The sequence below is a fragment of the Typopeltis vanoorti genome, chromosome 4, assembly GCF_054136105.1.
Source record: "Typopeltis vanoorti isolate ZY-2024b chromosome 4, IOZ_Tvanoo_1.0, whole genome shotgun sequence".
NCBI lineage: Eukaryota > Metazoa > Arthropoda > Arachnida > Uropygi > Thelyphonidae > Typopeltis > Typopeltis vanoorti.
In genome coordinates, this window is record NC_143552.1 from 31564939 (window position 1) to 31582168 (window position 17230).

At 36.6% G+C, this 17230-nt stretch overlaps 1 protein-coding gene across 2 annotated transcripts in view; it reads left to right on the plus strand.

Annotated features, from left to right (window-relative positions):
• LOC150107205 (peroxisomal N(1)-acetyl-spermine/spermidine oxidase-like) overlaps positions 1 to 17230 on the plus strand; it is a 172978-nt gene that overhangs the window by 44819 nt on the left and 110929 nt on the right. For both annotated transcript variants that reach the window (XM_090391743.1, XM_090391742.1), the window contains exon 3: positions 5688 to 5808. In XM_090391743.1, coding sequence (XP_090247869.1) covers positions 5688 to 5808 — 121 coding nt within the window. The remainder of the gene's footprint in view (positions 1 to 5687; positions 5809 to 17230) is intronic.

Here is a 17230-nt window from a genome sequence, read left to right on the forward strand (position 1 = left end):
CACAGATATGAGAGTTCTGAGAAAGATTAGGAGAGTGAAGAGATGTCAGCAATGGCATTATAAATTAAGATAGTTAAGGAAGGAACTTGATATTGTTAGCATTCACGGGTGTGTGAGCTAAAATCAGATAGGTCAGTTAAACAGAATAGGAGGGGAGGAAAAGGAGCAAAAACAATATTTTCTTTTCTTTTTTCCAGGATGGTAGTAAAAAGATCAAGAGAAATTACCAAAATCTAGGTGGATTGATACAGTAAGATGTGTCTTAGAAGACTAAAATATAGGATCTGACAATATTAGAGGCTTGACAGATAACAGATTAATACAGAGGAAAACTGTCAGTAGGAAGTTAGTAATGGTATAAGCTTTTCATTTAGTCCTATCATAATATCTGTACACCCCACTGAGAGTATATCTCAGGAATTAGATTATGATAATAAAAAAGAAGAGTGAAGAAATGCAACTTGGGTGGAATTTTTTTTGAAATGGTTTAATCTCTGACCTGGAGATATTCTAGTTTAGGTATTGTTTCATTATATACTAATGTGCCTTTATAGGATACCCTGAATTTACTTAAACATGATTTTCCATCTAGTGGTATCAATCTTTTTGATTATTTTTAGTTGTCAAATTATATAAACAAATGTTGCAAGTTTTTTCACTTGGTTAGACTATAAATTATATTATTATTATTATTATTATTATTATTCAGGCCTCCATGGAGTCAAATGACTCATCGTGGGAGGTCCTTCCTAAGAACATAAAGTCTGTCAAGACTCATCGAGGGGAGGTCCCCCTAAGAAACACAAAGTCTATCATACCACTCTTTAAACTCATTGACTGTTCTCGCTCCCACCACTCCATCAGGCAATGCATTCCACGGTTCAACCACCCTCCATGCAAAGAAACCACTCCTTACCCTCTTGCTCACAGTTTCCTTTCGTAACTTCCAGGGATGGCCTCTTGTCATCACTCCTTCCTGCTGTTCAACCAAGCGAAAGAACTCCCCAGTGTCAACCCTGTAACCACCTCTCAACAGTTTAAAAGTCTCAATCATATCACCTCTCCTTCTTCTATCCACCAAACTCTGCAGTCCACATTCCCTCAGCCGATCCTCATAACTATCCTTGTACAGTCCTGAAACCATCTTTGTCATCCGTCTTTGTATCCTTTCCACAGTTAATTTATCCCCTTCAAATCCTGGGGACCAAATCTGAGAACAATAGTCCAAGTGTGGTCTGATCAGAGACTTATACAACAGAATGATAATCCTCTTATCTCTGCAGGTCAGTGTCCTTCTCATAATTGCAGCAATTCTCTGTGTTACCTTTACCACCTTTGCAATATGTCCCCTAAACTTCAGGTTTCTATCAATCATCAACCCCAGATCTCTTGTCTCCTCTACTTCCTCCAGTATAACTCCTCCCATAGAGTATGCAGCATCCCATCGATGTTTCCCAAACCTCAAGACCTTACATTTTGCTGCATTAAACTGACACCCCCATTCATTTGCCCATCTATCTAGCTTATTTAAATCCTCTTGCAGGGCTACCACATCTGCACTATTACTAATAATCCTTCCGGGATAAAGGATTAAACCCTTGGTTTAATCCTTTATCCCGGGGCACAGTCCTGAGATACTAAGGCAAGTGATGAGAACTTATACCACCTTTACCATGAGTTGCCCCAATCCTGAAGATACTTCAGGCTTAAACTTTTTTTGCTTACACTTCGGTAAAGGATTAAACTAAATATATAATTTATAGTCTAACCAAGTGAAAAAACTTCCAACATTTTTCTCTAATCCAGAGTAATTTAATTATAAGGCGTGACACCTTTTGGCAACTCATATAAGTAAATATGACTTCTCCATTACTTTCACCTTGGTATCACCACCACTGGGTCTGGCTCCCACTGATGAGACCTCAGTAAAGGTCGAAACTGGTCTGGGTAGCTGCCTTACCCTTAATGTATAATGCATAGTATTATACATGTCTGCAAGGAGATGTGCTTTGCATTATGGGAGATACTAAGGCAAGTGATGAGAACTTATACCATCTTTACCACGAGTTGCCCCAGTCCTGAAGATACTTCAGGTGCAAACTTTGTTTACTTACACTTGGATAAAGGATTAAACTAAATATATAATATATAAACAAATGAAATGGACAATCACTAGAAATCTTCTTTCCCTCATATTCAGCTATTTTTATGAATGTCAAACCAATTTATCTGTGATGTTCATTATAAATCTTCAGCATAGCAGACTTGTGGATGATATTTTGCAGTATTGCAGAGTTCATTGATAGCTCCAAAAATGTGTAAACAGAATTGTTATTAGTTAAAAGATAGTTTTTACTTGAAACTGACAATAATTGCATTTCCTTTTAGGACCTCTATATTTTTTGCTAACCTAATGGATGCCATCATTTTGTTTATTGTAAGAACGGAGACAAAGGAGACAATGTGTTATATTCGTGCTCAAACTTCCCCATCATCTGCAACCACACATGAAATCTACCTTTCACTCTGATAATTTTAGCAAACCTTTCCCCAACAAGGCCATAAGGAAATGTAGAGCTATTCCATCTTTACTCACTCCAGAAGAGGTTCACCATGTAGTTGTTCCTTGTTGCTTAAGAAATTAATTTTCAAGGACATTTCTAAGATACTTAGAACTTTAAACCTTGAATCATATTCTGTCTTGACTAGAAACAAACTTTTCCATTTTTAACAGTTGCAATGGCAAGTTGGCCCCTTTCATTCTAGTTGTTTATCACATTCCATACACCCATGGTTTATCTTACTTTTAAAAACCAATCTGTGCACATTAGTTTCACACACAAGAGATACCAAGACCTATGGCATGATGGTGCTGTGCTGTGTGTGTGGGTGTTTAGAGAGAAGAAAGGAATTTGCTGATGTGCTTCTTGAAGAGCTGGGAGGGGGAAGTGTTTGTGGAAAATGGTATGGTATAGATTGTTTCAAAGAATGATATATGGAATGGAGTAGAATAAGAAGCTGGTTTGATAAGTTTGCAGCTAAACTGTATTTCGGTGTTGACTAGCAGCCACTCATGTTCATATGTAATTAGAGGAAAGCGGAGGAATTGTGGTAACCAGTTTGGTGGAACAGCATCTGTGGAAATACTTATAGAAGAGATATAATGCAGTAACATAGTGTAGGAATGACTGGTAAGAGTTAGGCAAAGAGGCAACCATCTGTTAAGCAAGTAGCTGTGTTCTGAATAAAATCAAATATTCTAAGAGAGGTTTTTAGAACCCCAAATGTAACAACAATATTCTGAAGTTGGTTAGATTTATAAAATGTCAGGAGTTGAGCTTCTAGAAGAGAAGAATTATTTAGAATGAAAAAAGAATAGCAAGATTTTTGAAGGCTGAAGAGACTATGGGTATGATATTATTATAGCGTATGATGATATAACGGCCATGAGGCCCCTTTTTTATGGGGAAGTACGGCACCATCTCAATCCCCCCCCCCCAAATTTTATCCAAGCTCAGGACCTCCATTGCTAATGAATCAGGCCTATGGCTAGGTCTTAAGTATTCCTGGCTAATCCGTGTGTGTTCACCAGGCCGGTTTGCCTGCTTGCAGGAGGAAAAACCCTGCTATCCATGCTCAAGACTGGCTAACTTAGCTATGTCTGAGAGAGATCCTTAAGCTCTTCACGTCAGCGACGAGAATTGAACTCGGGACACTCCTTTCCCAGGCATAGGGTTGTGAAGTGCATAGCCACTCAGCTAACTGCACGGACATGGGTATGATGTATTTGTGTCAATGTAGGCTAGACATGAAAGAGATAATTGATTCTAATTGTCAAGCAGAATATTACTGTAAAGTGAAAGAGAGTGAAGCATAGTCTTTCTTCTGAGAAATGAGACAGGATTGTGTTTTGGTGGCATTAAAACTCAAGTTTTAATTGATCTGTAATCAATGTTTAAGGCATTGATTACAGATCTTGAAGTCTGAATTACATGAGCACTGCAATGTTTAAATGGATATTTACTGTGGATCAAGGATGGCAGGATCCATATTAATAAGTAATTGGTAAGTCCCCAGGTAGTGAAGCAGGTGTTAATGACCTTTCCCATTATTTTTGAAAGTATTGAAGTGAAAACAACAGGGCAATAGTTTGATGGCTGACTTTTATTTCCCTTTTTTGAGAACTGGCTGAATAAGACCTTGTTTCCAAATTTTTGGATCTATGAGCAAATAATGACAGCTTGGACAGACGATGCAAGATGAATGTTTCTAGAACACAGGCTTTTAGTACATCTCTAAGGATACTATCAAGAACCTGGAGACTTGTTGGTATCAAAGCTGTTGAGTATTTTTCTGATGTTATGACAAAATATCAGAGGAAGCATACTGTTGATAGTTTGTGGAATAGTGGGAGGAGATTTGCTTTGGTTGTCAGAGCAAGAGTTTGAGAAAAAGACTGATGCTAGGAGGTCTGTCTGCCTAATCTTTAGATGTTACCATTGTACTATCAGGATTTGCTGAGATGTGAGAGAGAGAGAGAGAGATAGAAACATGGAAGACAAGAAGTTGCATCCCACAGCTTGGTGAGGGACCAGAAGGCTTGACTGCCATTTGAGCAAAAGGCAAGCTTAAATTCATTTGGTTCTTACTAAATTTGCTTTGGATTTGTTGATGAATTCTTTTTTGCAGTTGGTATAGGTATGCTGAGTGAGAAGTTGGAGTTTTTGACTTGAGCCACTGGATGTATGTTGAACTTTTGTCTTCTACTGGTTTGCCACATTTTGTTGAAGAACCAGGCATTGGTTAAGGGTTTTAGGTAGAGCGGGGAATATAAGTACTCGTCCCAGTGAGAATAATTTTGATTGTTAGATTGGAACAGGCACTAGGATCAAAAGAGCATAGGCGATAACCAGACCATGGAAATTAAGCATAGCAATCCCAAGATTCATCTCAATTGGCACTGTTGTGGTGCCATAGGATACAAGGCTGAGAGTGACTGTAGAAAAGAAAACATGGACAAGGTTATGTCCAGACTTGCCAAGAGATGAGTTAACATGACTTTGTTGGAGGGAGAGCTGGTTAAGAAAAAGGTCGAGGGTGTTTGGAGAATGATGAGGATTATAAGAACATAAGAAATACATTAAGTGTATCATGAATTGGAATGGCATGAGCATGCAGAGCATACTGCATTCTACATGTGCGGGCGTGCACACACAAATGGAAAAGCTTGCATAAGAGCATATTTTTCATGGCGAGCCATATAAAGGATTACAGAATCATATATTCATCGAACACTTTATTTCTATTGTTAGAAGTAATATTCGCTCGACACTCATCAATTTTGTATAAAAATATTAATACTTTTATGTACTTTTACTGAACCTTGTAATTATTATTTGACTATGCTTCTCTTCCATTACTCACAGTACCACATCATTGTTACATCTGTTATTTACACATACTGTTGTTTTGTCTTTTAAATCAGTCATACCAAAGATGTTCATGACATGTTGAGCATTAATCCTATGAATAAAGAAAATATTTATTATATTCATGTTTCATTTGTTCTCATTTCTTTACTATATTCTAATGCTATTTTGTTTTAGTGTAAGAAGTATTAAGAAAAACAGAATCTTTTAGTTGAGAAAACTTTGTAGTGCAATATATATTTTATTTTCTGTTTTTAGTACATCATGGAAAAATCAGCCATATACACAAGGTTCTTACACATCTATTGGTGTTAATTCAACACAGAGGGATATTGAATTATTAGGCAATCCTGTTTACACTCATCCGTATCAGAGTAAAGTAAGGATTATAGCATATTTAATAGATGATTATATTTTTATACATTTATTTCATAGCAGTCAAAAAATTGACAAATTTAGATTTTTTTTTTTTTTGCCATATGAACTGCTAGCAGTCATTTCGGATCAAAATTGATTATTCCACTAGATGAATTTTTCTAAATAAAGTCATGTAAGTTCCTACTAATGATAAACAGAGAAATATATACCGTGATGAAATAATATTGGGTCAACGCTGTATTTCAGCAGAACCTAAGTTGCATATATCCTAATAGTATGCAGATTCCACATTTTCCACCCTTCTAGACATGCTTTCCATTAGTTTGTTGTAACAAGTCAGATATTTTGGACTGTTCTTCTTTTAACATGAACATTAGTCAATGTATAGTTGCTGGATGTGTCAGCCCCACGCCTGACCAGGTCATCTCAAAGGTGTTCCATTAGGTTAAATGGGACCCTTTTTTGGAGTAGCCAAGTTTTTTCATATCATAGCTGGCCTGGTTGGCTGAGTGGTTAGCGTATCCACTCTCCAGCCAAAAGGCTGCAGATTCAAATCGTGCTGTGGGCATGGATGTTTGTGATTGTCTGTGAAAATACTAGTGGTGATGGTATTGGGCAGTAGATAGCATTGGTGTAGATGATGCGGTGGAGACAGAGATTAGTAGAGTAGGTGCACTCCCTTGATGATGGAGGGCATCCACACTTATATGGGTAGCAAGGAGAGAACACAAAATTTTTTTTGGCCTGGTAGGACGAGTGGTTAGCATATCCACTCTCCATCCAAAAGGTTGCAGGCCCGAATCCTGCTGTGGGCATAGATGTTTGTGATTGTCTGTGAAAATACTAGTCGTGGTGGTGGTGGTGGTGTTGGGCAGTAGATAGCATTGGTGTAGATGATGCGGTGGAGATGGAGAGTAGTAGCATTGTAGGTGCACTCCCTTGATGATGGAGGGCACCCACACTTATACAGGCAGCAAGGAGAGAACACGAAATATTTTTTTGGCCTGGTTGGCCAAGTGGTTAGCATATCTGCTCTCCATCCAAAAGGCTGCAAGTCCGAATCCTGCTGTGGGTATGGATGTTTGTGATGATTGTCTGCAAAAATGGAGGATAGATGGCGTTTGTAGATGATGTGGTTCGCTTAGTTGGTGGATTTGAGTGGTGGGGATGGAGAGTTATAGAGCAGGGCCCTCCCTTGATGAGTGTTTGGATTCCTTGGAGGTGTCACATAATAATAATGATGATAATATTGTAATAGCATTTGCAATAAAATTGCCATAATGTATCCAAGACGTAATGTCATATGTCTGGATGAATAAATGCCATATTTATTGGCATTTATTCTTCCACACACTACATCTAAAAGTCTGGGTCCATACCAAGAGAAAAAGCTATTGACCATTGCACCTCTTTCATCAGACTTTACAGTTTGGAAAATGCATTCAGAAGTAAGACATTCACCACACTCACTTATTCATCCAATTGGAAAAGGATGTAGCATGATTTGCTACTCAGAATCATCTAACATTATGGAGTTGTGATGTTGTTTATACAAGAGTAGGGTGTGCTGTTGATATTTGGCCAATGTGTAGCTGCCCTTCTGTAGAAGCATATTGTGCAGATCTTCATCTAGTGTCCTATTATTAACCTAGCCACTGTATATTCTTGTAACTCCTGGTCAGCTAATTCCATATCAGATAAGATTTTTATATTACTCTTCTGAGCACCTTTTGGTCTGGTATGGTTCTGCTATTGTTATTGATATTGCTATCTTGGTTATTATGGATCTGCCATAATAACCAAGAATTTGGAACATGCTTTCTCTATTGATTGAATTGAAAGTTTTTGAGAAATCTATGAAGTTTAAGTTCAAGGGAAGGTTTTTATCTCTTGCTCCTTCTAAGACAGTGGATATGTTCCACAGTGCTTCTGGTTTTCAGGAATTCCTTGATTTTTGAGTAGAAGAGTAGATGTTACATATGATTCAGTTTGGTTTAGAGGCATCCTGTTATAGATTTTCAGTGTGGTAGGAAAGTAGTGTGACTCCTCTGTAATTTTCTGGGTTGTTCAGATTGCCTTTCTTGTGTATTATTTGGCCTTCTCTCCATCATGACAGAATGTTGGATGTAGTTAGAGATATTTAACAATTGTTTCCAAAGCAGGAATCAGCAGGATGTTTGATAGCTTCTGCTGTTATACAACCTAATCCAGGTGCTTTCTCATTCTTTTGAGTTTTTAGTGCAGTTTTCTTGCATTGTAAAATTGTTACATGTATAGGAATTCTCTTTGGATTATTATTTCTGGCAAAGCATCTGTAACGAAGTTCTTTTTCTTATTGTGCTATCTTCTATCGAAGGTCAGCGACCATCTTGGCAAACAAACTGTGGTCTTGTGCTAATCTGAGCAGTTGTGCACTGCTCTTTCCTGTCCACGTCTTGATGTTGTCAAACCATGATATTCTTTTTCTTCCTCTAGTTCCTTTGTCATCAATTCTTCCTACCAAAATAGTTTGTAGAAGTTGGTATTTGCTGTTTTTCATGATGTGGCCAAGATATGATGTTTTTTGTTTCTTGATTATTTGTACAAGATGTTTAGCTTTGCCAATGGATTTTAAGACCTCTTCATTGGTAATTTTTTCTGTCCATGATATCTTTAGCATTCTTCTGTATAGCCACATCTCAAAGGCTTCGATTTTCTTGATGGTTGTCGCCTTCAATGTCCACGTTTCAACTCCATAGAGCAGAATAGACCACACGTAACATTTCAGCATTCGGCATCTGACTTCCATGTTTAGGTCTTTATTGCAGAATAGTGTTCTCATTTTCATGAAGGACTGCCGTGCAACTTCAATCCTTGTCTTTATATCTATTTCAGGATCCCACCGTTCATTAAGCCAACAACCAAGATATTTATATCTTGACACTTGATCAATATTTTTCCCATTGAGTGTCAGTTTCATTGATGAGGCTGGATGTTTGCTGTTGATCATGTATTTTGTCTTGTTGATGTTTATATTTATTCCCATTCTTTGGCTTTCTATGTATACTCTGTCAATGAGTTTTTGGAGATCCATAATGTTATCTGCAATTAGCACGGTGTCATCTGCATATCGTAGGTTGTTAACAATCTTTCCATTTATGGTGATTCCCTCTGGACATTCTTCCAATGCTTTTTTAAAGATTACCTCTGCGTATATGTTGAACAGGAGTGGTGAGAGCACACATCCTTGTCTCACTTCTCTTTTGATGTTAATATCACTGGTGGTAATGTTGTCTAATTGAATGGTAGCTGACTGATTCCAATACAGATTTGTTATTAGTCTTATGTCTTGTTCGTCTAGCCTTGTTTGTTGAAGGACTTCTATTAAGTTAGTGTGTCTGACTTTATTGAATGCTTTTTCAAAATCTATGAAACACATAAAGACAGATTTCTGTTTTTCTATGCATTTTTGTATCAATATTTGGGTACAGAAAAGGGCCTCTCTAGTACTAAAACCACTCCGAAAGCCGAATTGTGTTTCACTTAGAGTTTCTTCACTTTTTCTATAAATGCGATTCTGAATTACTTTCAAAAATATTTTTAATGTTTGGCTCATTAGACTAATAAGTCGGAAGTCACCACAGGAATTCGCTTTGGGTTTCTTTGGGATAGTGATAAATGTAGATTTGAGTCAATCTGATGGAAATTCATCACTTTCATATATTTCATTAAATAGTTTTTCAAGAAGTTTGATGTTATCTGGTTCTATTAATTTTAAAAATTCTGTTTGCACACCACCTGGTCCACTGGCTTTTCCTGTTTTACTTGTTCGTTTAGCATTCTCTATTTGCATTTCATGATTGCTGATCCTTGAATGTTATCTTTTATATTTATAGGCTTCTGTCTAGTATCATTGAAAAGTTCTGTTACATATTTTATCCAAATCTGTGCTTTATTATCTCTTTATTATCTATTAAAATCTCTTAGAGACACTATTTGCTTTTTCCTCAGTTTTCCGGAAATGTAGCGAAGTTAAATGATGAATTATTGAATTGTTTTTTGAAGTGGTTCTTCCATAGTAAGAGTTCTTCACTTTTATCTTCAGGTATCTTGCTGTTTTTAGCTTTTATTCTTAGTCTTTTGAGCTTCCTCTCTTTGGTGCATAAGGAATTTGCCACCTGGTACATTTTTCTGGCTTTATGGGTATTTTGATGGAGTTCTAATTTTTGACATTCTGGGTATGGTTTTTCTTGCCATTTCAAAAGATTATATATACTACATCATTTCGTTCTTTTAACTGAGTATGTAGATTCTGTGTCCTCTGATTCCTGTGTTGCTGCTTAATGTCATTGCATTTCTTTACCAGTGTGGAGAAAGTGTGAGAGTTGATTGTAGAAATCATTCATGAATTTTTCATCTGAAGTCTTGGTCTGTGCAGAGGCACAGGCTATTGATGCTTTTGAGTTTAAAGTTATGACCATTATTCTCTTGGAGACTTTGAGGATAGATGAGATGTGACTATAGATCCTTTTGTTGACTAAGATTCCAATTCCTCCATTACCAGATTTGTCTGACATGAAACTCTATTTTTTTCCCCACAACTTGATGTGACTTTGTTCCATTCAAAATCTGTTTTCCACCAGTGTTCTTGGATGCAGACTGCATCAAGGTTTGCCAACTCTGCTCCGGTGCAAAGTGCATGGAATTTTCCAGATTTCAAGAAGGTATAGACATTGTAAGTAGATATAATGAGTGGGTTTCTCCAGAGTTGATGTTTTGATTGTCTACTTCTTCCTGCTTCAGCTTATGGGCTTCCTTGAAAGATTTCACCAACAGATTTCATAGATTTCTCTTTGAGAAAAAGGAGTAGAGGTTGCACTACGTGATTTTTCTGTATCTCTTATTCCTTTTATAATCAGCAATAAGTCTACATGCCTGGTGATTGGCCCTAATATGCCTCACCGGCCATGTTAGCCTGCTGGAAGTATACCTAGGGGACACCAATTGGGAGTTGTCACTTGTATTTTACATCAATAGCACAAGGATTAAAACATCTAGAAAGGATAGGCTTACTTCACTTTATAGTTCCAAAGTGAATTTGATTTTCTGGTGAAAAGAATTGATTGAGGTAAGAAAATTGTTTACCGTATTTTCCAGTGTATAAGACGCTCCTATGTATAAGATGCACCCAAGAAATTTAATACAATTTTCTGGAAAAAACCTAACACAAAATATCTCAACACGTCAACTCAATACTGATAAACATCGGTAACTGATTACTCGGATAAGATATTATGAAACTTGAATAGGGACTCCCCGTTCTTAGCCAATGACGCACTAGAAGTCACGTGAAGGTCACACATCAATTTGATTGTGCCATTAACCGCCTACAAAGATCTTGGAACATAAAAAGGAGTGCATATGACTTTGAAAAGAGGAAACAATCTTTACCTTCATTATATAAGACGCACCCCATTTTTAAGATGAATTTTTAAGGTAAAAAAAGTGCATCTTATACACTGGAAAATACGGTAAATCATTGACACTTTATTTAAAGTAAAGAGCCAATAGGCTTCATTTCGGCGATGTAAAACATTATTTGAATGAATGAAGCCTATGTGAATAAATGAAGCCTATTGGCTCTTTACTTTAAATAATTTTTGGGTACACCTTTTTGACAACTCGTATAGCAGAGTATATAAGTTCTTTTCGCTATACCCTTAGTATTATACTTTGGTCTAGCTACTCACTGATAAGATCTCAATAAACATCGAAACCGGTCTGGGTAATGACCTCCCACCATAATGTATAACATCATACGTCTCCTAGGAGATGGGTTTTACATTATGGAAAATACTAAGAATAGTGATCAGAACTTTCTCCACCTTTGCAAGTTTGTACTACGTACTTGAACTACGTGCTTTAGCTTAATGCTAGTAGTCGCCGATACATTTATAGTTACTATATTCGGCATGAAACTCTTTGATTCCGATCTTTGAGTTTCTTATTCGGTTTTAAAACAATGTGGGATTTAATATCCCCTTAATTTAAATAACATTGACACTTTGTTTCAAGACCATTTCATGAATAGGTCAGCCATTTGGCCAACCTATTCATGAAAATTCATTTATTGAGATATCAGGAGGGAACATTATCAATATACTCTAGAACTTCATCTACAGAGATGAAGCAAATGACATCTAAACTAGTGAGGATATCTGATGGAAATCTCAAAGTTTTAGACAAAAATGTGAAGAATTCTTTTTGAAGGCGTCCATATGTCAGATAAATTATGGTTCTATGAAGTTGAGAGATACTTGGATAATAGGTATGTAAGTGAAATTATTTGATGTACTATTGGTCATAGGGATATAAAGGTTTTGAATTTCAGAGCTCCATATATATAGTCATGCAATTAGAAGATGAATGGATTTCAGCAGCAAAAATAGCAGTCAAATAATCCTTGTAGTTATTTTTACGTTATTTTTATGACCATTAAACCCAGTTATTTTCTACTTTAAACTTGACTGGTTGAAAGTTTACTTATCAAACACGAATAACCTTGATGGGTAAGTTAAGGAAAAGGTATATTGCTGAGAGAAATTAAATATAATAAAAAGGCAAGATTGTTAAATCAGCTTACTTTTCATAAGTAGTGTAACCACTCGATCAGCCTGCTTGGCCGAGTGGTGAGCACATCTGCTCTCCAGCCAAAAGGCTGCGGGTTCGACCCCCCCGTGGGCATGGATGTTTGTGATTGTCTGTGAAAATACTAGTGGTGGTGTCGGTGATGAAGGTAGTTGTAGGTTCATGGTGGAGATGGAGAATTGTAGAGTAGGTGCCCTCCCTCGATGAGTATTTGGACTCCCTGGAGGTATCATGTTATAATAATAATAATAAGGCTTCTTTGGCTCTTTTGCACAATAGGATACAGTCCATGCATTTTGCAATCAACCAAGTTGATTCTTTGTCTAGCCTTGCATTATGCCTTAGCTAACTCCTTAGATGAGAAAATTGTCTGAGAGGGTCCATTGGTCACTATGTACCCTCTCAGACAATCTGATCAACTCTTCTTACAACTGCATGTTTTTATCTCACAAAACAGACAAATTAACAAGTTCCATGCCCTTTACAATAAAAAGCTTGCATTCGTGGTCTCCTTGCCTGATGATAAAGTCATTGTGAACATTTCCAAGTTTTGCCTAACAAAAACTGAAACCATCTTAAAGGCTTTCACTTTGAAGTCACTCCCAAAACACTTTCCATAGGTTGATTTTATTTACTACAAAATATTGCTAATATCAGATTCTTCACCAGGCCAACAGATTTACAGAGAAAGCTAAAATCCATGCATTCTTGAACTCCCCTGTCTATATGGGGTTCTGAAAATTCACAAAACCAGTATATTTCTACAACCAGTAGTAGGTGGAATAAGCTCATCCACATACCCATTATCCAGTCATCTCTCAACTTTGGTGAAGAACCATATCTGACATACAGACTCCTTCATAAAGAATTCTTTACCTCTTGTTCTAAAACTTAGATTTCCATCAGGCATTCTCATCAGTCTAGACATCATTTCTTTGTTTATCAATGTCTCTGTAGATGAAGTTCTTGGGCTTATTGATAGTCTGTTCCCTCCTGATATCTCAAAGCTATTCAGACATTGCCTGTATTCAAATTACTTTAAATGGAAGTGCCCTGTTTCCACCATGTGCTGACTTATGGAAATTTTTAAAAAATGATTTCTAATTAAAACTAAGGACTTTTATTGTTAAAAGACCATAAGATTTAATGATTAAAAATACAAAGAGCCAACAAGTTTCACTAGCCACTGTCTAGCATTTTCAAGGCAGTATTGGTGTGAAAACAAATGCATCAAGTTACATGAAAACATACACTTTAGTAACTGCTAGGCCGTTACATTTGATAATTCGTGTTTGATGGTGTGCATGCATTTGAATGCTTCAGTCAGCATCCGGTACATGACCACGTGTGGTGTAGTTTTTCGCATATTGTAGTTCTGTTAAGCTGAGAGAACTGATGAGATATTTCCATATGTCTTTAAGAATAGCACCTTGATTTCTATTTAAATTATTGCCTGTGCATAGCACACTGCTGCTTCTTTGAAAGTTCTGTGTCTGTAGTCATTCTCGAAGTAAGGCATAGAACTGTTTTTCCAATCTATAACGTGATTTGATGTTGAGAAATGATGAGCTAAACCAGATGTGATGATTCTATTGTGATTGACATCCCCCCACATATTCCTTCTGTCTTATTTCAAAACTTCTAGAGGTCTGTCCAATGTAAGAAAGGCCATGGAATGAATTCATATACTCCAGGAAATTTGAAGAAGGTACTTCATCTTTGGGTGATCTGAAGACTTGTCTGATCGTGGTAGTTGGTTTAAAAACCACTCTGATGTTATGAGCTTTTAACATTCTCACCAATTTTGTGGATATTGAATTAATATATGGAATGACAGCTGTGGACACATATTGGGACTCCGTTCCATGTTGTTGGAGGTTGTCTTTAAAAAGCAATTTGTTTAAAATGTTAGAAGGGTATCCATTCAGAGATAGAGTGTTAGCTATTTGTGACAGTTTTCTCTGTACATCTACTTCTTTCGAAATAGACCTTAAGGCTCTATTACGGAGCATATGAATGATGCTGTGTTTTTGTGATCTATGATGGTTGGACAAATAATGTAGATATCTACCTGTATCTGTGGCTTTCTTGTAAATGGACAGTTGGACATTGTTATCTTCTCTCCTCACCAGTAAGGATAGTGCTTTGTTCTTCTCCAGTTCCATAATGAATTTGATCGTAATATGTAGTGAGTTGATTTTATTAAGAAACACGAGAAGGTTTTCCATGGTATCCTTCCAGATGATGAACACGTCATCGACATATCTCCACCAAATCGACGGTTTAGGTGAAATGGTGGAAAAAATATCCTTTTGAAGTTTTTCCATAAATAGGTCTGTGCATGGTGGTGACAGGAGGCTACCCATGGCTAGACCTTCCAATTGTTTGTATACTATGTTATTTACTTTGAAGAAATTTGATTTCAGGCAATTGTGAAACAACTGGGTGATGTCCCGAGGGAAGAGATCTTTTAGAATGTTGACCACCTCTACGACCAATACATTATTGAATAAGGACACTACATCTAGACTAGCCATAATGCCCATTTGTGATATTTTGATACTCTTGATTTTTTCCACAAATTGTTGAGTGTTTTTAATGTAGGTCTCTGTTTGTCTAATTTTTCCTTTCATTAAATTTGCTAGATGCTTTGCTAGTAAGTACGTAGGTGAGGATCTCCCATCAACTATTGGATGAAGTGGTGCGTTTTCTTTGTGAATCTTCGGTGTCCCATAAAGGCGTGGAGTAATAGGGTGTAAGGATTTAAGTTGTTTTTTTTAGTTCATCCGACCAACCGGTCATATTGCGGATACGAGTGTTAGTCTCCAGATTGGAGACTAACACATGATGGGATTTTTATCTAAGACTTGGTAAGGGAACTGTCTGCTAGTAACAAGTTAATCTTATTAAAGTAATCTTTCTCGAGTTGAGAATGACTGTTGAATTTCCTCTGTCCACTTTGGTTATTATGTCTTTGTTGTTACGTAAATTGCAGATTGCTTTCTTATCATATGGAGTAGTATTAGGTATTGGTGGTTTTGCTGAGGCAAGAATAATCGTTCTATTGAATCTGATAGTATTTGCTGTAGACTCTGGAAGATGATAAAGACTTTTTTCTATCCCACATATGAAATCCATTTTAGGAATAAAATTCGGGATGATGGCAAAGTTGAAACCCGTTTTAAGGATTTCAGATTCATAATTAGAAAGCCTGTAATCTGATAAGTTGAAAATCACTTTGTTGTTAGGGAGACCGTGGTGCGACTGGAATTTCTTCTTATAAAGTACCTCGAATTTTTTAATTTGTGTGATTTTACTCGCTCTGAAATTTTTTTCGTAGCTACGATGTAATAAGTGGTCTATGTTATTCCATGTCGTGTAGTCCAAACTGTTAGATATTTCATCAAACTGTTCTCTGCACTTCGCATCAATAATGTTAAGCTCATACCTGGTATGTTGTATCCTTTCTCTGATTAACGCTAACGAAGTCTTGTAGTATATTCTTTTGGCTGTTTGCAGATTGGATATGTAATTTTACTACTAAGAACTTCGGGATGACAGCAAAATCTCTACATCTCTTCAGAAATGTAAGGTGTTAGCGTTAATCAGAGAAAGGATACAACATACCAGGTATGAGCTTAACATTATTGACACGAAGTGCAGAGAACAGTTTGATGAAATATCTAACAGTTTGGACTACATGACTTGGAATAACAGACCACTTATTACATCGTAGATACGTAAAAACTTTCAGACTGAGTAAAATCACACAAATAAAAATATTTGAGGTACTTTATAAGAACAAATTCCAGTCGCACCACGGTCTCCCTAACAACAAAGTGATTTTCAACTTATCAGATTACAGGCTTTCTAATCATGAATCAGAAATCCTTAAAAAGTGTTCAACTTTGCTATCACTCACCCTGAATTTTATTCCTAAAATGGATTTCATATGTGGGATAGAAAAAAGTCTTTATCATCTTCCAGAGGCTGCAGCAAATACTATCAGATTCAATAGTACAATTATTCTTGCCTCAGCAAAACCACCAATACCTAATACTACTCTATATGATAAGAAAGCAGTCCGCAATTTACGTAACAACAAAGACATTATAATAACCAAAGCGGACAAAGGAAATTCAACAGTCATTCTCAACTCGAAAGATTACTTTAATAAGATTAACTTGTTACTATAATAAATTTAGTTTAATCCTTTATCCAAGTGTGTGCAAACAAAGTTTGCGCTTGAAAGTATCTTCAGGACTGGAGTAAAATGGTACAACATCAGGCAACTCCCTGCAAAGGTGGAGCAAGCTACCAACACTCCTATTTCAGTATCTCCCATAATGCAAAACACATCTCCTTGCAGATTAGCAGACAGGCCTAGCAGTTACTAAAGTGTATGTTTTCATGTAACTTGATGCATTTGTTTTCACACCAGTACTGCCTTGAAAATGCTAGACAGTGGCTAGTGAAGCTTGTTGGCTCTTTGTATTTTTAATCATTAAATCTTATGGTCTTTTAACAATAAAAGTTCTTAGTTTTAATACATTAGACCAAATACGAACTAATTTAACTTCAATGATTTCTAATGTCAGCAAACATTCAGTCTGCTGGAGATGTCTGGATGATATCTTCATCTGGAAACATGATGTCGATGATTTAAATAATTTTCTTACCTTGATCAGTTCTTTTCACCAGAAAATTAAATTCATGTGGAACTAGAAAGTGAGGGAAGACTACCCATTTTAAATGTTTTAATAATTAAAAATGTTGGTAATGGTTTTCACATGATG